Source organism: Eschrichtius robustus, chromosome 2 (genome assembly GCF_028021215.1).
Source record: "Eschrichtius robustus isolate mEscRob2 chromosome 2, mEscRob2.pri, whole genome shotgun sequence".
NCBI classification, from domain to species: Eukaryota; Metazoa; Chordata; class Mammalia; order Artiodactyla; family Eschrichtiidae; genus Eschrichtius; species Eschrichtius robustus.
Genome location: NC_090825.1, coordinates 12,002,433 through 12,030,375, shown reverse-complemented (window position 1 = coordinate 12,030,375; position 27,943 = coordinate 12,002,433). Strand labels below are relative to the sequence as shown.

At 42.6% G+C, this 27,943-nt stretch overlaps 1 protein-coding gene across 4 annotated transcripts in view; it reads right to left on the bottom strand.

Moving 5' to 3' along the window:
- The window catches only part of TRIO (trio Rho guanine nucleotide exchange factor), a 372,926-nt gene that overhangs the window by 210,085 nt on the left and 134,898 nt on the right, over positions 1-27,943 (bottom strand). For all 4 annotated transcript variants that reach the window (XM_068535156.1, XM_068535157.1, XM_068535155.1 and 1 more), the window contains exons 3-7: positions 16,781-16,895; positions 9,292-9,484; positions 6,508-7,020; positions 4,507-4,629; positions 458-649 (exon numbers count right to left, since the gene is read on the bottom strand). In XM_068535156.1, the coding sequence (XP_068391257.1) occupies positions 458-649; positions 4,507-4,629; positions 6,508-7,020; positions 9,292-9,484; positions 16,781-16,895 (1,136 nt within the window). The remainder of the gene's footprint in view (positions 1-457; positions 650-4,506; positions 4,630-6,507; positions 7,021-9,291; positions 9,485-16,780; positions 16,896-27,943) is intronic.

Genomic DNA, 27,943 nt, shown 5'->3' with positions numbered 1-27,943 from the left:
GTGAGAAAAGAACTCAACAACCCCTGATGTCTAAACCTGAGAGTCAGGCTTTCTGTTACTTGCTGCCAAAGCATCCTAAGTGGAATTCTCAAGTGATGAGGAGGAGGGACAGGAGGGGATAAAGAACAGCAGTTGTCACTTACGAGTCCCTACAGCGTACTTGTCACTTACAAGTCCCTACAGCATACCGGGCCCTGTGCAAGGCAGCTAATATGAATGATCTCATTACACCATGAAACGGCCCCTCAAGTCCATACTTTTATCTCCACTTTACAAATGAGGAAAGTACGGGACGAGGAGGTGGAACAGCGTGCCTGAGGTCGCACAGCGGGCTGAGGGCTGGGTACTGAGCGCAGCCGTGGACTTCAGGGCCCCAGCGTCCTCCCGGCTCTGCCGTGCGAACACAGGGCTCCGGGGTGGCGGGGGGGGGCGGTGGTGGTGGGTCCCAGGCACTGACCTTCTCGGCCTTCTGGTGGAAGACGGACGACATGTCCAGCAAGGTGCTGCGCTCGTCCAGGGCGGCCGCGAACGCCTTCCACTCCTGCTCCAGCTGACTGGCGATCTGCTTGATCTGCTGGGAGGCGTAGTGGCCCGACTCCACCAGGCGGTTGGCCACCGACATGATGCGGTTTATGTTCACGTACACGTTCTGCGAGGGGGGCAGAAAGAGGGGCTAGTCAGGGGAAGGCGCACGGGCCGTCTCTCCAAGAAATGCGGAGAGCGCTTGCTGAAAAGTTACATTTTAACAGCAGAATCAGCTGGGGGGTAACAGGACATGTGTTTTGCTATTTGGATTTCCATAAGCCATAGGTACTGGTTTTAGTTTCTATTTTTAAAACTGCAAAATTACAGATCAACTAGCTGGGAGGGATACTGTTAGGCACAAAGCAGTCACACACACAAGTGGGTGCACACAAATGCGCCATGACTCACTTCTTGGCCTCAAATCCTGAAAAGGGTCCAGATGGCAAGCCGTTACCCAGAACTGCAGGAACCCACCACTGCAGTTTGCAACTAGAAGCCAGAAACTACAAACTATGTACTTAGCCACCAGAGGCTATTTTGTGTGAAAACAAGCTCTCCTTTCTACATAAGCCCAAGTCATCTTTCTGGTGCCAATAGAAAATCTGTAAATGGATTCACATTCACCAATGAATATGAACTGGGGTACGAACAGAACAGTGCTGTGTTCAAACTTTAAATCACACTTTTCTACTGTGTTGCAATCTCTGTCTTCAAGTCCACTAGCTTGCTGCAAAATAAGGTGCAAGGTTTAAAAAAAAAAAGTATTTTTCTTGCAAAAGGAGTTCTCACTGTGGTATTTCCCTTCCCACCTTCAATCTTCTTTAAGGGTCGCACTGCAGCAAAGGCAGAGTGAGGAATGCACACCTTCAACAAATCTCAGGTTGTCGCTCTTCATGTATTTATTATTTATTATTTTTTGTGACGCATCACAACACTGCACCTTGCAATGGGTCTCCCCAAACCGTAGACTTACCTTTGGCTCCTCCGATTCTTGCCCCTAAATCAAATCTAATTATCCAACCTGCCCAAACTCCTCTACAGTTTTCCTCCTTCCTGCCATGGTCCTCCACTGGCTCGCACTTGGACCCCTACATGAGCCTTGTCACTGTCACCGAGTCTCCAGCCCACCCAAGTAAGCGTCCTAGAGAATGCACTTGTCGTTCTGCCTCTGTACCTTCATTTACTCATTCCTTTCCTCCATTTCTGACCTAAACCTAAACTAGGTGGAGTCGCCTTCATCTGGGTTTAGAAAGCCAGGCGCCAGTCTCCGAGGTACTTCTCTGGGCTGCAGGCTCAAATCAGCTACCACACGTCCGGGTGTCTGCAGCGGCAGAGAGGGGGTACTCTGTGAGGCTGTGACAGTCAGTCAGGACCACAGTCCATGGGGAACTGGCCTCACTGCCTCATGTGGCATTAACGCTCTAACTAGCGTCCTCTAGGTCAAGAGCAGTGCCTGCCCTTCTCATATGCATTCTCCCTCTCTGCTGACAGGTGACCACATTTATTAGGTTTTGCTTTCTCTGTGTCCTTAAAGAGGACAATCCACCCAAAAGGTCTGTTGGGAAGAGCTTCAGCAGATGCCCTCTGGTAGCATCCAGAGAAGAGCTGCCCATCTGGATGGCTCCACTGTGGGGCCCACGGAGGGGGGTCCTTCCCACCTTGATGCTGTTTCAGGGCCCTGGATTACTTTCATCCCCTCAAACACACTGTGCTCCGCACACAGAGGACTGCTCTATGCTTTATGCCTCGTCCATACCTCTGTCACTTACTGCAGGAGGAAGAAACCACGTGGCACACAGCCCAAATGACTGTGTACACAAGCATGGCAACATACAAACGTACAATTCCCTACGTTAGAAGTACCTCCACCTAGACTCTTACGTCACAGCCTCTAAAAGTACCTGTGACAGGAGAATGAGCACAACTGTTGCTGTCCCTTAAAATGCTTTCTTAAAAGATTATCAACTTTGCTAACTGATATCTAGTACTTTCATTTTCTTTGTCAAAAAATGTTTAAAACACTGTAGATAGCACAAGAAAGGGCTGAAGGTTAACAGGCCCCGGGGTTCTGCATAAATAAATAACGTCCTAGACAGATACTGAGGACTCAGGGAGGTGTTGAGAACCAGGGGCTGGTAGGCTTGGAACGCGCTCCCAATAGCTGTCACCAAGCCGTGCACAGGGTTACCACATCCTTTTTGAATTAAAATTTTTACTTAGAGAAGTGATAAAAGTATATCATAGAAAAACAGAAAATATACTTAAACCTAAAAAAAAAATCACCCATACTTTTAAGAGTTTCTTACTTACTATAATATACTAAAAATACTAACAGTATTTTTAATTAGATGATAACATCACTGATAATAACTACCATTTATCAAGTACTTACTTTGTGTTCAGCACTCTACTTAGTGTCTTACACATACAGAGTAAGTAAAATAATATAACACCCTGTTAGGCAGAGATTATCCCCACTTTAGAGATTAGGAAACCAGGCTCAAAGAGATTAAACAGACTGCCCAAGGTCATGTGGTAAACAAGAGTCAGAATTAAGAACCTCTACATTCATAACACACGCGCCTGTCTTCCACACATGCTTCCTCTTCTGCTGATTCCTAAATGTGTCATAGTAATGCTGGGGGGAGGGAGAGGACCCTTTCTGGTCATTTCTAGTTTTTACAAAATATATTTTAACATTTCAAGTTTTTAAAGTATGTGATATGGTGGGCTGAATGTGCCTTTCAACATTAGTAGAAGTTTCAGAATATTTTGAGAAATTGATAGGAATTTTTTTAGGAAGAAATTCTTCTAAGACGCTTCCCCCAAAGGCCCACATTTGCGTTCTCCTCACCTCTCCCCAGGCTGAATCATTTAACCCCAAAATTCTCTTACCTCAAACACAAGAACAGTATCAAACTTTTGGGATAGTGTCTATTACAAACATTTTATCACTGAATCTTATCTTTGAAACTACCCAAAGTGGAGCACTTTGTGGACTGAACTTTAATTAAATGGCATCTTACTGAACTAATTTAAACCAAGAGCCCGCCTTCATATCGTTTCAATGCTCTTTAACGCACGTTACAAGGCTAAGAGGGTGAATTCTCATAATTCTGGCTCAAAGTCCACACCACAACTCTGTCTCTAAGGTGAAAATTTCTAGAATAACTCTCTAGAGAAGTAACCATATACCCTACAGAACAACATATAGCTTTACTGTAGTTATATTAACTCCAAAAATGTAGTAAGACTGTTATTTAAAATTCATTGTTGGGTTCTCTTGGGGTGTTTGTTTGCACTGTAGTCTCACAGCAACCCCTGTCTAATCACAACAGGCCCAGGGCATCAAAGGGAGCCAAAGGATTCCAGGCACGGCTGACATCCAGACCCGACGCCTTCCGTTCATCTTGGGAGGACCGCTCATGTTTGAGGAGAAATGAAGGATGCCCTTGAGGTGAGCAGTAGACTGGCTTATTTCTTCATCGTGAAGGGCAGGCAGCCAGCAAACTGACAGTGCGTTGGTTCGGGAGACTCACTCGGCCTCTGAAAAGCTCTCCGGAGCCCCAGCGGGCTCCCAGAAGGTACAGCACAGAAGCCAGCCTCAAAACCATGCACGTGGAACGGGCCAAGTAATTGGTTTGAGTTTCACTGGTTTGTCTGTTTGCTTGTTTTCGCTTTTGTTTGCTTAAAACTTAAAACAAGCTACGTAAACACTGCTCCCACAGAGAACTTCCCGCACCTGGAGGGCAGCCGCTGCCGCTGAACTGTCAGAAGCCCCTGCATGGGCTCCCAGCAGTGCGCTGGGAATGATCTGCGTAAATACCTCCCGTTTTATGCTTTCACAGGCAGGATACCTCTGTTCCCACAGGATCTTACCATGCGGTTCATGGCAAAGGGTTGTGCTGGGAATGATCTGCGTAAATACCTCCCGTTTTATGCTTTCACAGGCAGGATACCTCTGTTCCCACAGGATCTTACCATGCAGTTCATGGCAAAGTGGCTGTGCTGTGTCTGAAGCTCCACTGCATGAGGATGGCTGGTCCCAATCTCAGTGTAGCTGTTCAGAAACAGGCCCTTGTTGTGCGTGATCCAGTCAAACATCTACCGGAAAGAAGAAAGACAACCTGGAATCACTCCAGAAAAAGGAATGACTGACGCGGCTCCCAGCACGGGACCGAACCAAGAAAGAGCGGCGTCTTTCCTCTGACAACCTCCCAGGCGCCAGGGCCCAGAAGATTCTCGACTTCTGGCCAGTCAGCAGCTCTGAACTTGCAGGAGCTACAAGGAAATCTTATCTAGTGCGTTCCTTTGACAGATGAGGGACTAAGGAGCAGGTAAGTAAAGAGAGGTAGTCAAATCCCCCAGGCTAATTAAAACTCTAATCTTCTGGCTCTCAACACAGTCTCTCTGCTATACTGAACTACATCATTAGGCACACTGCTCTGCAAAAAAAGAAGATCCATTAGGCGAAGTTACAAACTTACAGGTTTCTGGATGGGCTTTGCTGTGACCACAGATTACCGACAGCAATTCCAATGACTAAAAGATTATGCCCTTTAGTGCAAGAATTAAAAAAAAAAAATCCCTGTGCAAATGCAAACAATAAAATTTACCGTAAAAATAAAAAGAAATGGGGAAAACTTTAACAATGACGTCTCTCTTAAGATTCAATACAGATGCTACCTGGAAAAGGATGTTAATTTCACTGTTCCCAGGAAAACATTTAAGGAAAAAGAAATGATTATCAATTAGCACTGCTTCTGTGATGTGAATGAGACTTCCAGGGACAGTCACCTGTTTGTCTAGTAATTGAAAGGAAGATTTTCTAGTGTCTTTGACAAGGCACTACAGTTGAACCTTGAACAACACGGGTTTGAACTGCACAGGTCTACTCATACGCAGATACTTTTCAACAAATGAGTACCTATATTTTCATTTTACACATCTTTAAATTAACTAAGTGTGGGGAAAAGTTGTGTTCAACTAGAGATCACGACATATGGAATCCAAAGGACTAGAGTTGGAGTCCTGATTCTATCCAAACTGCTCCAGCTTGCTGTCCTCGGGTGAGTCATTTATCAATTCCTTTGTCCTGGAGGCAGAGAGAGCAGTCTGGATTTTCAACGGCACAAAGCGTCAGCATGCCTACCCCCATGTCGTTCAAGGGTCAGCTGTACTTTAAACATAAAGAGAGGTTAAAAGCTTACCAAATAATATTACTGGAAAACAGTGGTGGATTGTCACCTTTCAAAAGGTCTTTTTATATCAAAGATTTTTAATGTTTTTTAACTTTACAAAAAATCTTCCTGTCCGTGAAAAAAAATTCAGTGAGCTCAAATTAAGAGGGATCAATTCACTCATGTTCACGGCTTGCAACGTATTCCTGTAAATAAGCGTCCTGCTTTCACGTTGCTGAGACAGACAAGAGCTCACTTTGGCCAGTTGGTTTGACTGGAGCACGATAAGGAAACATGAAACCATGAGTAATTATTGCCTCTATTTCCCAGAAGCTATTATTTTTAATTCATTACTCGCCTTTTATTGTAAAAACATACTCAACAGTAGATCTGAAGGGTGTTTTCGCACTGGCTTTTATGAGTGGAAGAGCAGTTATTAGAAAAATACTCACATGGACAACTACTGCTTTCAATAATATATCGTACTAAGTTTTCACTCTTTTAATTGAAAATATTCTCGTCTATCTTACAGGCATTCTAAACCAAACTATTAGTAATAAGCAACTCTAAGTTTCTAGAAGAGCTCTGCATTGCACAGTGAGTAGCACCGGAAAGCAGACTGAGGGCTGATCTCTGAACCGACACTGCTGGTCTCCCCCCGACGCCACGCGAGTAGCTTACCCTTCCCCAGCCCTTTCACTCTGCCCTTTCTCCTGACCAAACCAGCCTCGGCTGCTGAGACCCAAGCATCCAGGAAGCCTCCCTCCGTGGCGCATTTCAGCATCCCTCCCCCGCCTTTTACCTTCTCAGCATCCTGTTCAAACAGCCTCAGCTGAAAGCACTGGTCCAGCTTCAGCTTCCTCACGTGCCACATCTGATGCAGGTGCTGCCGCGTTGAATGCAGCCTGTCCAGCATGGCGGACACCTTGGGCAAGAGGCTCTGCAGGTCTGCGTTGCCTGACCCCGAGTTCTTCTTGGGAAAGCTGTCACTGCTCTGAATCCTCTGCAGCAGCTTCTGTCCCTCTAAATCCAAGTCCTCTATGGGGGCCTTAATCACCTTCTTCTTCAGCTGGGAATGTTCCTCGATCATATTCCGAGCCCCCTCCAAATCCTGAGGCAACTCCTTCTTAGCTAGGATGTCCTGAAGTTCCTCCAGCCGAGACAGCATGTGGGTGGCATTGCTAATGTAGTCTTCAAAAGCAACTCGGATTTCAATCCATTCTTCATGGTTGTATTCCAGGCAGCCGTCAAATTCGGGCGTTAGCTGAGAAGGGTCAACTACTTTGGTAAGGCCTTCTAAAGAGACCATATTTGTCTTAAGGGGAAAAAAAATCATGTATGAGAAGATGAACCAATCTTATACCGTCTTATCATAATGCAGTTTGCAATGCTTAATCACAGATTCTCAAACTTAAAGCAAGTAATCCATTTATAGAAAACGTAACATACCTTGTTCTGGCCCCATAAAAACAAATGTAAATGAAAGAGGCATTAGTACAGTCAGTGAACGACAAATCCATTAGAGCAACACATATATGTTAGTTGCAATACCTAAAATTATAGAATCATATGAATTTCAGGACAGCTAAAGATATTAGATTTCTTTCCAAGAATGCAGAAATTAACCCACTATCTTAGGCACATTAGAATATGAATGGCTTTTTTTAAATGTAGAAAATACACAAGGGTTAGCAAGAAAGCTGGCAGAAGCTCTGCTCTCAAAGTTGGAGAGAGGGAACGCTTCATTCACTGCAATAATCGGCAGCGATTCTGAGCAGTACAAGTGTTGTATTCAATAACATCATCGACTACATTCCAATCTAACAAAGTTTTAGTCAATTACAACCTGAGCAAGAAATCTTCATCTCATCCTATCAGAAGATGACGCAGAGTTAATATTAGTATTATGCCTCAAGGAAAACATAACTGGGGGTGAGGCGGGGGGAGTTAAATATGAAGACAAAGGAAAAGGAAAAAGATGTGTGGCCTAGAACCAAAAGATAAAACAGAGAAAGGCTCGTTTAGCCCCATCTCTGTCACCTCCAGCCTTAGAGAAACCTACAACTGTATCTCTATGCTGTTTGGCATAAGAAATGGCAAAAGGCAGCAGAGTGAGAAGGAGGGGCAGCTCCTACTCCAGCACTTTTGCCTGAAATGTGACTGCAGGTTCCTCCCTGTCTCGTCTGCCCAGACTTCAATACTGTCCATGGAGACAATCACTTCACAGACAGAAGCACGTGATAACGTACAGACAAGTTCAATAGAAAAGCCAGTGCAGGAAAAACTTTTAAAGGCCCAGAGGGAAAGATCACAATTAGACAAGCAAAAACCTGCATACATTATACCACCACATCGTTATTTCTACTTAAAACGTGTATCATTAAATACAACACACTCTACATTCTGCGTCAAGTGAATAACTAATAATAATATCCAACAAACTGTCCTCCAAAATCACTTCTTCTTGTGTGTGAAGATAAGGGCTTACTGGTTTCACCTTTCATCTAAACCTCTTGGGTGTAGTTTCAAATTCAAATTAAAACTAAGTTCAGATTTCAGGTTGCAAATCAGTACCATGGATTGAGAAATTTTAAAATGCAAGTAATGTACCCATGAAAAGACACTGAAAAGTGTAACATGTAACATAAAGTTTAAGAATTAATATTGTGTGGTATGTTTAATACTATTATTGTTGTTAACCTTGAAATACGTGAATACATTCACTGAAACCTAATGTTTGGGCAAAGTGGCTAGAAGAAGCGATCTATTCAACTAAAACTTATTATAATTTATTGTTAGAAAATACTTAGATTTTATTACAGAATATGGCATGAATCAAGTTTCCAGCTGGCCAGAATACTTTCTGCCCATAACCATCTGATGAACCCAATTGCATCAAAGCCTTGTCAGAACCCTGGTAGCTTAAGGAGAGCAGTTTCCAGGGGAAAGGAGAGTAAGTCAGCTGGTTGAGGTCTGTTTTACACACTATCTGAAAGACAACGACCTTGTGTGCTAATTGAATCCAGAGCCCCACATAGGTTTTCAAGGAACCTCTCCCTTTTCATAAACAAGAGACCTGACGTGTGAAATACATGGCACACCGTCCTCTCCAGGACACGATGAAAAGTCCGTCTCTCCCACACATTTTCCTCAGGAAATGTGAAGTTGGGCATTTCTCCCTAACATTCCCTTATTTCCAAGGCTGAGGTAACGATGATGACTCTGAAGCCACCTAAAGCCACTTGCACTGAACGGTAAAGCTATTTTATCCCGTGAAGTAAAAGGAAACAGGCTTCTCTTTCTAGGACACATGCTTTACACCCCAGGAGCCCCATTACCCAGAAACAAGAGGCCTGGAACCTAAACCCTCCATGGGCAAAACACCCACTGGGATAAGGCGAGAAACAAGCCTAATTGTGTTATTTTACACAATAACTAATTTTGCATGTCATATGTACGTCAGATATGCAGTTCTTGTTGAATACGTGGTTTTTAAAAATCTATAACCAGCCTAAAATGATGACGTTAAAGCTGTTAATAAACCACACCTACTGGTTTAGTTGGTCTGGCTACACAGGGAAGTTACCTCAAATTCAAATTTAGAACTGCCAAAATTAGTCCTCTGTTTCTGCCAAAAGTTGTCTGGCTTGATTATCAGTGCAACGTGAATGCAGCAGGGGAAGGACTCCTGCAATATCTTCAGCAGAGGCTTGATGGAGTCCCACTTGGACCCACGCATGTCCACGATCACCGTGAATCCTCGCTTGCAGACTTCTTCACTGCAGAGAAAGAAAGGACAGGCTGAAACCACGCAATTCACACCACTTTTTCTGGTCTGAGTCCTGCTGGGCAAGGCCGATTCTGCTTCCGTCCTCCTGCTGCCTGCGGGGCACCTCCCTCCACCCACCGCCTGGCTGGCCGGCACTTGTGCCCAGGGAGCTGGCGGACGAGAGATCATTACAGAAAGAGCTTAGGTCTCACCCGTGGTCCTCACCCTCCCTGGTACCTTAACAGAGCAGACTGACTATTCACGCACAGGGTTCAACCTCAAAAACCTTCAAACATTTTCTCTTGTGTCCACGGTTTTGCATCTTGCCTTCTCTTTAGGAGAAGAGCAGTGACCATCCCGCCCATTTCTCTGGTCTTTTGTGCGTTAACTGATCACACACGCTGTCTAGTAACTGTCAGCGCCACTAAACAGCAGGGACAGAACCCCAGCAGCACGCGCAGAGCAGTGAACAGCAGTCACGCAGACTCCGGGGTCACAGGAGCTGACACCACCTCCACCGGCGTGCTGGTGATAGCAGGAGTTTTTGAATGTCCCAGTTTATTCCCCTGAACTTGTCCCAGGCCCCTGAGCTACCTCAGAAGTTCTCAGGTGTGGTCCACCCGCCCCCGGGGATCCTTGGCACCCTTCTGGCGGGGTCTGTGGGGTAAAATCTAGTAATACTGAGACTTGTCTATCTTTTTCAGCTGGTGGCGCACAGGCCACAGTGGACACTGCTGGCTCTTAGCACAAGTCAAGGCAGGACTAGGAGTCACGTATTCTTCCTCTCCACGTTCTAGCTGTTAAAACAAAAGAGCCAGTTTCTCTTAAGAATGTCCTCGATGAAGAAATAAAAATTATTAACTTTATTATATCTCAACCTCTGAGTACACGGGAAATATATAGAAAGCACATCTGCAATAAAGAAAAAACAGAAGTCAGAGTGTTCATAAACATGGGTTAAAAATCCATAGTCGCCCTTCACACTACATACAAAAATAAACTCAAAATGGTTTAAAGACTTAAATGTAAAACATGACACCATAAAACTCCGAGAAGAGAACAGAGGCAAAACATTCTCTAACATAAATTGTAGCAATATTTTCTTAGATCAATCTCCCAAGGCAAAAGAAACAGAAGCAAAACGGTGGTGGGATGAACTGGGAGATTGAGATTGACATATATACACTACTATGTATAAAACAGATAACTAGTGAGGATCTACTGTATAGCACAGGGAACTCAGTGCCCTGTGATGACCTAAATGGGAAGGAAATCTGGGAGGGAGGCGATATATGTATATTATACATATAGTTGATTCACTTTGCTGTACAGCAGAAACTAACACAACATTGTAAAGTAACTTATACTCCAATAAAAAAAAAAAAAAACCTAAACAAATGGGACCTAATCCAACTTAAAAGCTTTTGCACAGCAAAGAAAACCATCAAGAAACCGAAAAGACAACCTACAGAATGGGAGAAAATATTTGCAAATGATGTGACTGACAGGGGTTAATATCCAAAATATACAAACAGCTCATACCACTCAATATCAAAAAAACAAACAACCGAATCAAAAAAAAAAGGGCAGAAGGCCTAAATACACATCTCTCCAAAGAAGACATACAGCTGGCAACAGGCAGATGAAAAGATGTTCAACATCACTAATTATTAGAGAAATGCAAATCAAAACTACAATGAGGTATCACCTCACGCCGGTCAGAATGGCCATTATCAAAAAGTCTACAAATAATAAATGCCTGAGAGGGTGTGGAGAAAAGGGAACCCTCGTACACTGTTGGTGTGAATGTAAACTGGTGCAGCCTCTATGGAGAACAGTATGGAGGTTCCTCTAAAAACTAAAAGTAGAAATACCATATGACCCAGCAATCCCACTCCTGGGCATATATCCAGTGAAAAGTGAAAACTTTAATTAAAAAATATACATCTCTCCCAATGTTCATAACAGCACAATTAACAATAGCCAAGACACGGAAACAATCTGAGTGACCATCAACAGACAAACTGGGTTAAGAAGATGTGGTACATACACACAATGGAATATTACTCAGCCATAAAAATGAAGGAATATTGTCATTTGCAGCAACACTGACGGACCTAGAGATCATCCTACTAAGTGAAGTAAGTCAGATAAAGACAAACATTATATGATATCACTTATACATGGAATCTAAAAATAATACAAATGAATCTATATACAAAACAGAAACAGACTCACAAACATAGAAAACAAATTTATGGTTACCAAAGGGAAGGGGGTCGGGGGGAGGGATAAATTAGGAGTTTGGGATTAGCAGGTACAAACTACTATACATAAAATAGATCAGCAACAAAGATTTACTAGCACAAGGAACTACGTTCAATATCTTGTAATAATCAACAATGGAAAGTAATCTGAAAAAAATATACCTAACTGAATAATTTTGCTGTACACCTGAAACTAACACAATATTGTAAAGCGACTGACTACACTTCAAAAATTTTTTAATAAAAAATGTCTAAAAATAAAGTGAGACCATTATAGACAGGAAAAAAAAATCCATAGTCTCACCTAAATTTAAGTCGAAATTAAAACCCATTTCACACTCTCTCGCATGAGCTGACTCCCCTACCTTCTCCCTTCCCCCGCCTCCCTGCCCTCCCCACTCCCTCACACGCCATTCCTTTCCTTATCTTTTGATTCACACCAGTAGAGTAACGGACACTCCAAGTTCCTATGACAACTGCATCAGTGTAAGAGGCATACTCCCAAAAACATTCCCAAAAAGCCCGTGGGGACAGAACCCGAGTAGATGGCGGTTCACAGTCCTAGGAACACAGTCCTAAAAGCCCTAAGGAGAAAACAGACTGATCCAACACACCGGCTTATCACCCCAGTGTGGAAAGCTGCGAGGAGTGATCTGATTAACTTCTGTATGAACGTGAACTGAAAAACAGTTAACACTTGGCTCAACACCCCTCGTGCTGTCACTCCTCCGGTCTCAAGTAGGTCCTGGGCCACGATCCAGGGAGCGTCTCGGGTCTCCTTCAAAAATCCTTAGAGGTAGCTGGGCACTCCCAGAAATGTTTCCTAAAATCCCCCAGGTCACTGAAATGAAGCATTCTGAACTTCCTCGGGTTCTAAAGGAGCTTGCCATCCTGCAAGAGTCCATTCAGTAGAAACTTCTGGGCTCCAGAGCTCCCTGGGGCTGGACCTGCCTGAGCAGGAGGACGTCGGATGTCTGCTGCCCGGCTGGGACCTCGTGCTCCAGACTCTCACGGTCTGCTGCCATGCACCAAAGACAGCAGGCTGTCAAGCAGTAGGTTCTGCTGTTGTATGAGCTGCTGTTTGGTGCCTGTGCTTTAAGCATCGGTCCTCCCCTACCAAGCTAAATTCTCCGGCAGCCTTTCTCCTCACATAGCCCTACACAGTGTGTACATAAAACTACAAAGCCCCTCCACTTGACGGGGCTTAGAAGGAATCCTGAATAACTCCAGGCTTAACAAGAGGAACAAGCTGGAGAGAGACACAAGCAAAAGGTGCCCTGAGTTTACACCGTTTACGGAAGGATTAACCAGTCACCTGCCTCCGCCATCCAACTGTTCCCACCGGTGACTTCCAAGTAAAGCAAGCAGCACACCAACTGGGCTGGGAGTGCACATCCTTTGCACCCATCTGTCTTTATCAAGTTAAAAGCCACGCATTATTAAGAAAGCAGTGACTTGCAAACATTACCAAAGCCAGCTCTATTTCTGAGCATCTAATGAACAAGTACAGCCGCTACAGAAGGGCTCTGTGCCATGCTCTTCCTTCAAGACACTGCTCACTGGAAAGCGTGACTTATTAACCAGGTATTTTAGCAGTTTTACCTAAGAGCCTCATTTTAGCTGTGAGATTTTTTAAAATGTAGATAAAATTAAGGTCCTTTGTCAATTCAGGTGTCTAAAAAAGAAAAACTCTCCTTTCTTCAGTTCCTAGATGAAGAAGGTACCTTTTTATATGAATGTTCATGAATGAATCAACTCAAAAGTTTCACATTATTTCATTGGTGACAAAAGAGAGCCAGAGTGGTTTATCCATTTAGTTGCTATAAATCATTCTAAAGAAGCCAAAACGTTCTAGAACATAATGAGTATAATTCAAAAGAGCAATAAACACCTAGAGATGCACCAAGACTAACGTGATTATCATTTCTGTGCAGGAGTCCCAATTACACCATGAAGAAGTTCCGCTATGACTTTTCTCCTACACATTTAAGGAAAAGTTCCCTTGCAAATTAATCATATGAAAACCAATCTATTATTCTAATTGTTTGTTTGTTTGTTTGTTTGTTTTTTAAGGAATGGAGAGGAGAGGGAAGGTGGCCCAAACAACAGTACTCAAAACTAGTCACCACTCTCAGATCACATTATGTTTAACTCTGGGGGCCACATTTTAAGAGGCAAAGACAATCAGGAGGCCACGCAGAAAAAAACAAACAAGGTGATCTGGTTCTAGAACACATGGCAAAAAGAAAACAACTGAAGGAAAGTCGAAAAGCAAATACGAAAGATGGACATTACTGTACTACTTCTGAGACAGCTACCATGAGTCAGAAGCTGTGCTGGGCATGTACATAAATAATCTTACTTAATACAGTGATCCGAGAAGTACAGATTACTATCACATCTCGTAGATCAGAAAACCCATAAAATTAAGTAAGCAGGTCAGTCCGTCTGACTCTGACCCCCAAGCTTTCCCGGATGGCACACTTCTCCAAACCTGGGAATGTGTAGCCCTGTAACTGTCTGGCTGAGGGGCAGCCAAAGGCTATCATCACATCGCAGAAAACATCGACAGTGGTGGACAGAGAAAGGAGTCCCACAGGACACCCTCCCCCTGCCCCTCCCACTGCCCAGGACTGTGTATTTCACTCTGAAACTGTAACAACAAATTATAGACTCAAATAAAGAACAAGTGAACCCACAAGTCCCAAAAAATTCACACACCATTAATCTGATGATGATCACCGATCCCATTGTTTGGCTAAACCAGAGTGCTCCCACCTCTGCAGCCTCCCTGGAGGCACTGAGGCTCTCTGTCAGTCGCTGTAGGACCTGCGGTGGACCTGGAGAGGACTCTTTTTGTGGCCACTTCTATTTGGACCACTGTGAAACCTTCCTCCACTATCACTTGGCAAACGCATCATTTACATACAAATTAATCCCGTCTCTCTCATTTGCTCATTAACCAAGAACAAGAAACTGGCATTGCCTGTCACTTGAAATTGTAAATACAAAAGCAAATCCAGGCAATGAAATGAACTGACTGTGTTCAGTGCTTGGAGGGTTACACTACACACTGAAGAACTTATGAGAGAAATGAGAGAATATTTGGGATTTGCTATATTTTCTTGGGAAAGTAGACAAGATGGGCAGAATCCAATAATCACTGGAGCTGGATGATGGGCCCGTGGGTGTTTGCTTCTCTCTAGTTTTTGGTTACACTCACGATTCCCAGGACAAAGTTTTGTGCTTTTTTTTTTTTTCAGTAGGTCATCCAGATGATTCAAAATATACCTGAATCGATTTTTTTTATGATATCAATGAAAAGAAAAGTAATTTTTTTATATTTATAATCAATATGGATTTCAAAACCAGAAAGCAAGTTGCCAAAGTTATATACAGAATTCCAACAATGTAAATGTTTTCTAAAAGATCACCTGGGTGAAATTCAACTTGTGTTTCATTAAACTATACACCAAGCATCATTATGGATGGCAGGGATTTGTTTTTTCACATCATTGTCTGTATCTATTTCTTTTTCATCATTAGCACAGCACATGGTACATAGTAAGAGCTCAGTAAGTAGTGGCTGTAAACTGTGTTGTTACTTATGTGACAGTGAGTAGTAAATAACTTCTAAAACTCTTTCCAACTCTGTGATTTCAACAGTTCAACAGGCCAAGAAAATATCACAGTTAAGAGGAAAGGGAAAACTTTTCCACATATTTAAGCAGGGGCCTGTTAATATGTTACTGATGATTTGATGTAACAGCTTTCCCACAAAGGATACCCTACAGAAAAACCCAAGAACTCCCTCTGAAGCTCAGACCATCGACACCAAAGCCGACCTTCCTCAGCCACAGTGAGGATGGGTTGCCAGAGGACAGTGCTGTTTCCCTGGCTGGTGTCAACCCAAAGAGGTTGGGGGTAAGTCACAAGACCTGCACCGTGGGCGATCTGTTACACTTACCTCAAACTTTAGAATCCATTACACTGCTGTTGACCATCTTTTATTATTTTCTTGCATAACATGTTCCTTACGGTTACTCTTTAGTCTATATTATGACCGAGCGTTCTTTTTCACGTGCTCGTTTAGTCTCCTAGGAAATCCCTCTTCCCTGTCACACGTCGTGCCCTGCTTTAGCACACCCCCTTCTGGGGTGAGAGTACCTCTTCCTCACAGGGGGTCCCGCTCTGACCCCGGGCACACAGCCGCCTCTTTCTTATGCCAGGCCTGGCTGTATGCTTGGATTGTATCAGAGCAGTATTTTGTTTTCCAAAAATTAATCTTAACCATTAAATGGAGATGTCAATGTGGGGGGAAGGGGAGGGTTTCCTCTACCAGTTGTCAGCTCACTCGGTAGGTAAAACCTCAGTAATATGTTTCTAGAGCAGAAGTGAAGATGCCAGACTCCTCAAGTACACACACTGGCCAACTGCTGTTAACTGTTCCTCACTTCAGGGCTCTCCAGAAAATAAAGCCTTGCCTGTTCCTTGTGTTCCTCGGCGTCTACGCTAAAAATCCCCCTGGCTGTCAGTAGCGGGTCGCAGATTGAATGAGAGTTCCCACACTCGATGTCCTGGCACATTAGCTGGTAGGGATTCTGAATGCCCTGCAAAGTTCACGCTACAAATCAACCGAATACTTCCCAAGAACTGAAGCACAGCACAGAGCCAGAAAGGTCCTCTCGGAAACCACACTTCTTGGTGAGCCTCCAGCCCGCCAGGCCTCGGTTATCAGGACTGGGCCTCGGTGATCAGGACCGTCTCTGCTTCAGCTCCGCCTCGGGCACCACGTCCCAAGGTCCCAGCCCAGTGGCCAAGCCACCCCCATCGTCACCACACAAGGCTCCTCACTCAGAACACTGCTCTTCTCAGCCCCGCACCCAGGAGGGTCACAACAGGAAAATACGGAGAAAGGTCACGATTTTAACTTGACAGCACTTTGCTTAGAATCCAGGCTCCCGTGGGCTGTTTCCTGGGGAGTGTGTGCAGCGCTGCACCTCTGGGACGGGGACCAGCCACGACCACGCGGGACTCACCTGGGGATACAGGCCAGGTAGGAAATGAGCCTCCGGAGGTCCTCCTGCCGTATCCTGTCATGATTGCTGCGGGCCGGGAAGGTTAGGATGGGACCCCCGCGTTTATCTCTGCCACCTAGAAACAAACATGTGGAAGAGGCTCAGACAGAAGTAAGAGGAAACAGGGCTCTATAGGCCACTGGGCACCCAGCATCACAGCCCGCCCACCCACCCACTCTTGCGAAGCTGTGCCCCCAGCCCTCCTGGCCCGGCAGGACCCCGTGAAAGGCCGGCGCCCCTGGCTCCCCTGAGACAGGCGGCAATGCCATCCCTCCCAAGACGCCGGCGACAAAGTTTGAGTTTTGCACACCACATGCAAGGTATCACAGAAGGCCTTGGCTCTTTCTTCCAGTGTTTGTTCCCTCCTTTATTCAGTTTCATGTTTGGAGAGAAAAAAAGGTTTCATGTATACGTGCTTCCATCACCTTAAACTCCCACCTCCGGGGACTTCCCTGGTGGCACAGTGGATAAGACCCTGCGCTCCCAATGCAAGGGGCCCAGCTTCGATCCCTGGTCAGGGAACTAAATCCCACATTCATGCTGCAACTAAGGAGCTTGCCACCCGCAACTAAGGAGCCCGCCGGCCACAACTAAGGAGCCCGCCGGCCACAACTAAGGAGCCCAAGTGCTGCAACTATGACCTGGCACAACCAAATAAATAAATAAATATTTAAAAAAAAAAACAAACCACCTCCTCAAGCCCTCTCTCTCTGTCTCCCTCTCTCTCGCTCCTCCACACTGTCCCCTCTCCTTCCCTCCCCTGCACTCTCAGCTCTCTCTTTGCTACCAACCAAATTGGGCTTTAATTCATGAAAGGGAAAAGACAGGAATGTTCTTCAAACTCTGCGCTGATGGCTACTTTATATAATCTGGGATCCAGGGCACCTTCCCCTCTCAAGGGCAGTACCTGACCCCTGTGGTCAAGCTTCCCCACTCTCTCACACAAAGCCACACACACACAAAAGAAAAAAAGAGAGAGAGAGAGGGAGAGATTGGCACACAAGAATTTTCAAATAGAACTAAATTAGCTTAAGAACTTTAGAAAAATTACATTACACACTAAGCACAGATCTCACGTGACTGGCCTTTGACAGGAAGGCAGAAACACTTCTCATGAACACATATACAATCCTAAGGAAGTCTGCTGGGGATCACTGAACATTTCTGGTGAAACTACTATATTTACTTTATTACTTCTATTAGGGTTTTCAGAAAAGAACACAGAGAAAGAAAATTTTGTTTTCCAAAGTGTATGCTTCATTTAGTTTTACAGCTCTGGTCATCTGTTTCTAGCAGTACAGCAATAAGATCTCCAAATTCAAGCCACAACATGAAACAACTATTTTCTCATCTTAATTATTTACCTTGTCAGCAGAGGTAAATGAAAAAGTAAGCAAAAAAAAAAAAAAAAAGCAAGCAAGCAAACAAACAACAGAAAACCAAATTCTTCACTTTTAGAATACCAAAAACATATTCAGCAGAAGATGTTGGCATTTTAAAAACACATTTTTACCAACACGGGTCTTTACCATGTCCTAAAATGATTAACAGTTCCTCTAAACAGTAATGAAACTAAATGCTGATTCTGAACACTTAAACTGACCCACATGTACTGTTAAGTTACAAAGCCCGGGAAGATATTAAATTATTTACAAGTCCAATAACCCAGGTTTTAAATAGGAACAACGCTACATCACAGCTGACACATGCTAGGTATGGCATCGAGTGCCTGACACACGCGTTCTGATCTGATCATCACAATGATCCTGTTAGGAGATTTCCTCACGCCGGCTTTATCATGAAAGATACTGAGGCTCAAAGAGCTTATATAAAGACAAAGGGACCATGCCAGCATATCACAATTGGGCCCTTCGCCCTGATAAGAACTTGCATAATTTTTCAAACGAGTGGTTTTACTTTTTTCTAAATAATAAATATATCAGAAGGAATGAAAGGTACTATTAAAAGTGAGAAGGAGTAAATTTTTTATTTATTTAGATTTCAAACAGTAATACCATTTGCCATTTTAATATACATCATTGGAGATCTACTTATTTGTAAATAGCCTATTACTCATTTGGAAAAATAAACCAGTAGACAATATTTTTCTATTGTACTTTTCAGAACCATTTTGTCTCATTACTCTTGTTTTAGCTGAAGAATTGTATCACGTGTGGAGAGTAAAAAACTTAAACACTGAAAAAACAAAAAAAGTGAGAAGCAGTATTGTTGTAAATGGTAGAACAACATTATGAAGTAATCTTCTAAAATACCAGACAGTAATTTTAGGGATAAATCATTGGCTCTAGTATTTTTGGAATACCTCTTGTCCCCAAGATAAGACCAGTAACAACTACAGTATTTTTTATTTCCCAACATCTTTCATTCCTTTCAAAACAGAATCAATCTCCTTGATAAACAATATAAGAGAGACCTTCAGGATGGTGGAAGAGTAAGACACGGAGATCACCATCCTCCCCATAAATACATCAGAAATACATCTACATGCGGCCATCTCCTACAGAACACCTACTGAATGCTGGCAGAAGACCTCGGACTTTCCAAAAGATATATACTTTCTTTTCCTTTTTCTCTTTTTGTGAGTGTGTATGTGTATGCTTCTTGGTGTGATTCTGTCTGCATAACTTTGGCTTTTACCATTTGTCGAGGGTTCTGTCCGTTATTTTTTCTTTTTTTACTTTTTAATTTTTTTATTTTTAATAATTTTTTAAATTTTTTATCTTAAAGACTTTATTTTATTTTATTTTAGTTTTTTCTTTCTTTTTTTCTCAATTTTCTTCTGAGCCATGTGGCTGACAGGGTCTTGGTGCTCTGGCCGGGTGTCAAGCCTGAGCCTCTGAGATGGGAGAGCCAAGTTCAGGACATTGGTCCACCAGAGACCTCCCGGCTCCATGTAATAACCAACGGCAAAAGCTCTCCCAGATATCTCCATCTCAATGCTAAGACCCAGCTCCACTCAACAACCAGCAAGCTACAGCGCTGGACACCCTATGCCAAACAAATAGCAAGACAGGAACACAAACCCACCCATTAGCAGAGAGGCTGCCTAAAATCATAATAAGGTCACAGAAACCCCAAAACACACCACCGGACACGGTCCTGCCCACCAGAAAGACAAGACCTAGCCTCATCCACCAGAACACAGGCACTAGTCCCCTCCACCAGGAAGCCTACACAGCCCACTGAACCAACCTCAGCCACTGGGGGAAGACACCAAAAACAACAGGAACTACAAACCTGCAGCCTGTGAAAACCAGACCCCAAACACAGTAAGTTAAGCAACATGAGAAGACAGAGAAATACACAGCAGATGAAGGAGCAAGGTAAAAACCCACCAGACCAAACGAATGAAGAGGAAATAGGCAGTCTACCTGAAAAAGAATTCAGAGTGATGATAGTAAAGATGATCCAAATCTTGGAAACAGAATGGAGAAAATACAAGAAACGTTTAACAAGGAGCTAGAAGAACTAAAGAGCAAACAAACAATGATGAACAACACAATAAATGAAATTTAAAATTCTCTAGAAGGAATCAATAGCAGAATAACTGAGGCAGAAGAACGGATAAGTGACCTGGAAGATAAAATAGTGGAAATAACTACCACAGAGCAGAATATAGAAAAAAGAATGAGAAGAATTGAAGACAGTCTCAAAGACCAATGCGACAACACTAAACGCACCAACATTTGAATTATAGGGGTCCCAGAAGAAGAAGAGAAAAAGAAAGGATCTGAGAAAGTATTTGAAGAGATTATAGTTGAAAACTTCCCTAACATGGGAAAGGAAATAGTCATCCAAGTCCAGGAAGCACAGAGAATCCCAAACAGGATAAGCCCTAGGAAAAACACACCAAGACACATATTAATCAAACTAACAAAAATTAAATACAAAGAAAAAATATTAAAAGCAGCAAGGGAAAAACAAAAAATAACATACAAAGGAATCCCCATAAGGTTATCAGCTGATTTTTCAGCAGAAACTCGGCAGGTCAGAAGGGAGTGGCAGGATAAAGTGATGAAAGAGAAAAACCTACAACCAAGATTACTCTACCCAGCAAGGATCTCATTCAGATTTGATGGAGAAGTCAAAAGCTTTTCAGACAAGCAAAAGCTAAGAGAATTCAGCACCACCAAACCAGCTTTACAACAAATGCTAAAGAAACTTCTCTAGACGGGAAACACAAGAGAAGGAAAAGACCTACAATAACAAACCCAAATCAATTAAGAAAATGGTAATGGGAACATACATATCGATAATTACCTTAAATGTAAATGGATTAAATGCTCCAACCAAAAGATACAGACTGGCTGAATGGATACAAAAACAAGACACGAATATATGCTGTCTACAAGAGAGGCAATTCAGACCTAGGGACACATACAGACTGAAAGTGAGGGGATGGGAAAAGATATTCCATGCAAATGGAAATCAAAAGAAAGCTGGAGTAGCAATTCTCATATCAGAAAAAATAGATTTTAAAATAAAGACTTAAAAGAAACAAAGAAGGACATTACATAATGATCAAGGGATCAATCCAAGCAGAAGATATAATTGTAAATATTTATGCACCCAACATAGGAGCACCTCAATACATAAGGCAAATGCTAACAGCCATAAAAGGGGAAATCGACAGTAACACAATCAGAGCATGGGATTTTAACACCCACTTTCACCAATGGACAGATCATTCAAAATGAAAATAAATAAGGAAACACAAGCTTTGAATGATACATTAAACATGATGGACTTAATTTATATTTATAGGACATTCCATCCGAAAGCAACAGAATACACTTTCTTCTCAAATGCTCATGGAACATTCTCCAGGATAGATCATATCTTGGGTCACAAATCAAGCCTTGGTAAATTTAAGAAAACTGAAATCGTATCAAGTATCTTTTCTGACCACAACGCTATAAGACTAGATATCAATTACAGGGAAAAAATGTGTAAAAAATATGAACACATGGAGGCTAAACAATACACTACTAAATAACCAAGAGATCACTGAAGAAATCAAAGAGGAAACCAAACAATACCTAGAAACAAATGACAATGAAAACACGATGACCCAAAACCTATGGGATGCAGCATAATCAGTTTTAAGAGGAAAGTTTATAGCAATACAATCCTACCTCAAGAAACAAGAAACATCTCAAATAAAAAACCTAAGCTTACACCTAAAGCAATTAGAGAAAGAAGAAAAAACAAAACCCAAAGTTAACAAAAGGGAAGAAATCATAAAGATCACATCAGAAATAAATGAAAAAGGGCTTCCCTGGTGGCGCAGTGGTTGAGAATCTGCCTGCCAATGCAGGGGACACGGGTTCGAGCACTGGTCTGGGAAGATCCCACATGCCGCGGAGCAACTAGGCCCGTGAGCCACAATTGCTGAGCCTGCGCGTCTGGAGCCTGTGCTCCGCAACAAGAGAGGCCGCGACAGTGAGAGGCCCATGCACTACGATGAAGAGTGGCCCCCACTTGCCGCAACTAGAGAAAGCCCTCGCACAGAAACTAAGACCCAACACAGCCATAAATAGATAAATAAATAAATAAAATAAAATAAAATAAAATAAATAAATGAAAAAGAAATGAAGGCAACAACAGCAAAGATCAACAAATCTAAAACCTGGTTCTTTGAGAAGATACACAAAATTGATAAACCACTAACCAGACTCATGAAGAAAAAAAGGGAGGAGACGCAAATCAACAGACTTAGAAATGAAAAAGGAGAAGTAACAACTGACGCTGCAGAAATACAAAGGATCAGGAGAGATTACTTCAAGCAACTATATGCCAATAAAATGAACAACCTGGAAGAAATGGACAAATTCTAAGAAAAGCACAACCTTCAGAGACTGAACCAGGAAGAAATAGAAAATATAAACAGACCAATCACAGGCACTGAAATTGAGACTGTGATTAAAAATCTTCCAACAAACAAAAGCCCAGGACCAGATGGATTCACAGGCGAATTCTATCAGACATTTAGAGAAGAGCGCTATCAAACATTTAGAGAAGAGCTAACACCTATCCTTCTCAAACTCTTCCAAAAAATTGCAGAGGAAGAAACACTCCCAAACTCATTCTATGAGGCCATCATCACCCTGATAGCAAAACCAGACAAAGATATCACAAAGAAAGAAAACTACAGGCCAATATCACTGATGAACACAGATGCAAAAATCCTCAACAAAATACTAGCAAACAGAATCCAACAGCACATCAAAAGGATCATACACCATGATCAAGTGGGGTTTATCCCAGGAATGCAAGGATTCTTCAATATACGCAAATCAATGTGATAAACTATATTAACAAATTGAAGGAGAAACACCATAGGATCATCTCAATAGATGCAGAAAAAGCTTTCGACAAAATTCAACACCCATTTATAATAAAAACCCTCCAGAAAGTAGGCATAGAGGGAACTTACCTCAACATAATAAAGGCCATATATGACAAACCCACAGCCAACATTGTTCTCAATGGTGAAAAACTGAAACCATTTCCTCTAAGATCAAGAACAAGACAAGGTTGTCCACTCTCACCACTATTATTCAACACAGTTTTGGAAGTTTTAGCCACAGCAATCAGAGAAGAAAAAGAAATAACAGGAATCCAAATCGCCAAAGAAGAAGTAAAACTGTCACTGTTTGCAGATGACATGATACGATACATAGAGAATCCTAAAGATGCTACCAGAAAACTACCAGAGCTAATCAATGAATTTGGTAAAGCAGCAGGATACAAAATTAATGCACAGCAATCTCTTGCATTCCTATACACTAATGATGAAAAATCGGAAAGAGAAATTAAGGAAACACTCCCATTTACCAATGCAACAAAAAGAAGAAAATACCTAGGAATAAATCTACCTAAGGACACAAAAGACCTGTATACAGAAAACCATAAGACACTGATGAAAGAAATTAAAGATGATACCAACAGATGGAGAGATATACCATGTTCTTGGATTGGAAGAAACAACATTGTGAAACTATACTACGCAAAGCAATCTACAGATTCAGTGCAATCTCTGTCAAACTACCAATGGCATTTTTCACAGAACTAGAACAAAAAATTTCACAATTTGTATGGAAACACAGAACACCCCGAATAGCCAAAGCAATCTTGAGAAAGAAAAACGGACCTGGAGGAATCAGGCTCCCAGGCTTTAGACTATACTACAAAGGTACAGTAATCAAGATAGTATGGTACTGGTACAAAAACAGAAATATAGATCAATGGAACAGGATAGAAAGCCCAGAGATAAACCCACACACATATGGTTAGCTTATCTTTGATAAAGGAGGCAAGAATATACAATGGAGAAAAGACAGCCTCTTCAATAAGTGGTGCTGGGAAAACTGGACAGCTACATTTAAAAAAATGAAATTACAACACTCCCTAACACTGTACGCAAAAATAAACTCAAAATGGATTAAAGACCTAAATGTAAGGCCAGACACTATCAAACTCTTAGAGGAAAACATAGGCAGAACACTCTATGACACAAATCACAGCAAGATCCTTTTTGACCCACCTCCTAGAGAAATGGAAATAAAAACAAAAATAAACAAATGGGACCTAATGAAACTTAAAAGCTTTTGCACAGCAAAGGAAACCATAAACAAGACCAGAAGAGAACCCTCAGAATGGGAGAAAATATTTGCAAATGAAGCAACTGACAAAGGATTAATCTCCAAAATTTACAAGCAGCTCATGCAGCTCAATATCAAAAAAACAAACAACTCAATCCAAAAATGGGCAGAAGACCTAAACAGACATTTCTCCAAAGAAGATATACAGATTGCCATGAAAGGATGCTCAACATCACTAATCATTAGAGAAATGCAAATCAAAACTACAATGAGGTATCACCTCACACCCGTCAGAATGGCCATCATCAAAAATCTACAAACAATAAATGCTGGAGAGGGTGTGGAGAAAAGGGAACCCTCCTGCACTGTTGGTGGGAATGTAAATTGATACAGCCACTATGGAGAACAGTATGGAGGTTCCTTAAAAAACTAAAAATAGAACTACCATATGACACAGCTATCCCACTACTGGGCATATACCCTGAGAAAACCATAATTCAAAAAGAGTCATGTACTACCATGTTCAATGCAGCTCTATTTACAACAGCCAGGACACGGAAGCAACCTAAGTGTCCATCGACAGATGAATGGATAAAGATGTGGCACATATATACAATGGAACATTACTCAGCCATAAAAAGAAACGAAATTGAGTTATTTGTAGTGATTTGTAGTGGATGGACCTAGAGTCTGTCATACAGAGTGAAGTAAGTTAGAAAGAGAAAAATAAATACCGTGTGCTAACACATATATATGGAATCTAAAAAAAAAAAAAAAAATGGTTCTGAGGAACCCAGGGGCAGGACAGGAATAAAGACACAGACATAGAGCATGGACTTGAGGACACGGGGAGGGAGAAGGGTAAGCTGGAACAAAGTGAGAGAGTGGCATGGACATATATACACTACCAAATGTAAAATAGATAGCTAGTGGGAAGCAGCTGCATAGCACAGGGAGATCATCTCGGTGCTTTGTGACCACCTAGAGGGGTGGGACAGGGAGGGTGGGAGGGAGACGGAAGAGGGAGGAGATATGGGGATATATGTAACTGTATAGCTGATTCACTTTGTTATAAAGCAGAAACTAACACACCAATGTAAAGCAATTATACTCAAAGATTAAAAAAATATATTACACATCAACATATTACAGAAAGGTGAGTTTTTGAAAATGTAGTATATTTGTATTAAAACATTCACCTCACTTTTGGTAAAAAGAACAGCATCTCACATTTTTCTGGACCACCATTCTGAATAGTTTAAATGCAACGTAATGTGTGGCTCATTAGGGAGACTAAATGCCCATGACCCCTGCTCGACTGTCCTCCCTCTGGGGTCATCGTATCTCACAACGCGAGCAAGGTAGGCTCCAGCACGGCTGTGAAAAGTAGAATCCAAAATCAGCCCACCTAAGACAGTCACGGGGGAGTCAACAGGTGTGCACGCGGCCATTCTGTTCACTCCAGGAGTGACGACAAGCTGCAGGTGTGTGCCGAAGTGCTGGCTGCCTCTGTGACCGCTCCACTGTCAATGAGAGACGCCCCCGAGCTGGTGGTGCTGATGAGGAACCCCCAGGGAACTGCCGGCGAGCTCGTCCACCAAACAGGCCTTCATTCATGTCCTAAAAAAAGCTTACCTAAACCTGAACTTGAATTTTAAGACAGAGGGGCAAAAAATCATTTTGTCTTTTTCCCTTTCCCAGAAGAGTTTCAGAAAACTCACCACGATCATTTTAGAACTTCATCAAAAATCACTTATGAGGGATTTCCCTGGTGGCGCAGTGGTTAAGAATCGCCTGCCAATGCAGGGGACACGGGTTCGGCCCCTGGTCGAGGAAGATCCCACGTGCCATGGAGCAACTAAGCCTGTGCGCCACAACTACTGAGCCTGCGCTCTAGAGCCTGCGAGCCACAACTACTGAAGCCTGCATGCCACAACTACTGAAGCCCGCGTGCCTAGAGCCCACGTTCCGCAACAAGAGAAGCCACCACAATGAGAAGCCCGCGCACCACAACGAAGAGTAGCCTCTGCTCGCCGCAACTAGAGAAAGCCCGTGCGCAGCAACGAAGACCCAAAGCAACCAAATAAATAAATAAAAAAAATAATTTTAAGAAAAAATCACTTGTGAAGTAAAGATGGCCTGTTTTCCATTAAATAATTTAATAATATCTTTTCACTTGCAAACCTCCCTGCGTGGGGGTGCATCTTCCAATCTGTGGTGTGTCACAGTCAGTGACAGGCAGGTGTCAATCATCCATATGAGGACCCCTCTGAGTGAGGTTTAAAAAAAAAATCTTAGAACCATTAGTATTAGTTCAGAAGAATATAGTCTCTGATCCTTAAAGGAGCTTAAAAATCAACTCCACAGATGTTTGTTTATATTATATTCCCCAAGATTTAACTTGGTTGCCAATGTCACAGAAGGTACACAAAGGAAAACACTGACCCAGTTATGAAGCAGAAAAGCCACAAGTTCACAGTTTTGGTTCCTGAACTAATAAAACCAATGATGCTGCGGCTCATAAAAGCTTCATCTACTAGACACACACTCCTATGTGTCTGATGTCAACCCCCAGCCTCACGGTGAGGCGGGAGGGACAGATGTCAGTCCCACTTTATAGACGGGAAACTCAGCGCCTCAGTTCCTATGATGAAAAGAAAAGGGCAGGAAATCCATTTCCTGCACCTACCAACGTCACAGGATATCTGCGTATGAGAGCTTTACAGCCTCTGGACCTCTACGTGTCTGGAACCAAAAACCAACAGCCCGTTAAGGATTATCTGCCTATCCAAATGCTGGGTTAGTCGAAAAACAAGGCAAAAAAAGTGAAGTTTTTGTTCATAATGACACTATTCTCAATTCTTATAAAAACGGCATCCTCTCTGCCATTCCTCCCCACCCCACTACATTTTACTTCTGTGAGGCACCTATCACCTTCTAGTAAACGATACACGTCACACATTCTTTCTGTTTGTCTGTCTCCCCACTAGAAAGGAAGCCCCCTGAGGCAGGCATCTCTGTTCACTCACTGACATCTTATACCCTCTCAGGCTGGCACACAGGAGGTACTCAATAAATATTCACTGAATGAACGGATTCTTCTTTTATATTCCAAACAAAGTTAATTAAAAATACCTACCATCAGGTATCAGGAAGTTAAAAACGGAAATGCCTGATGAACACTCCTAGAGAAACGCAGATGCTAAATGAACTGGGGTTTATTTTAATATCAGAAGGAGGCTGGAGAAGGTCCTACGTAATAGCTATATATGTCTGTGTGACACTTCTTCTCCTAAACCCAGTGATACACATTTCCCTCTTACGAAAGGTAACTTCAGGGGACTTGGTCTCTTGAGCAGTGTGGCCCGGAATGACCACAGAAGCAGCCAGTTTCAGAGTCGCCCCTTTTTCTTTAAATGAATTGATAAAAACTCACCTCTTACCCAAGTAGAAGAAACATTTTTTTCTTTCTTTTTTTTTAATTGAAGTATAGTGATTT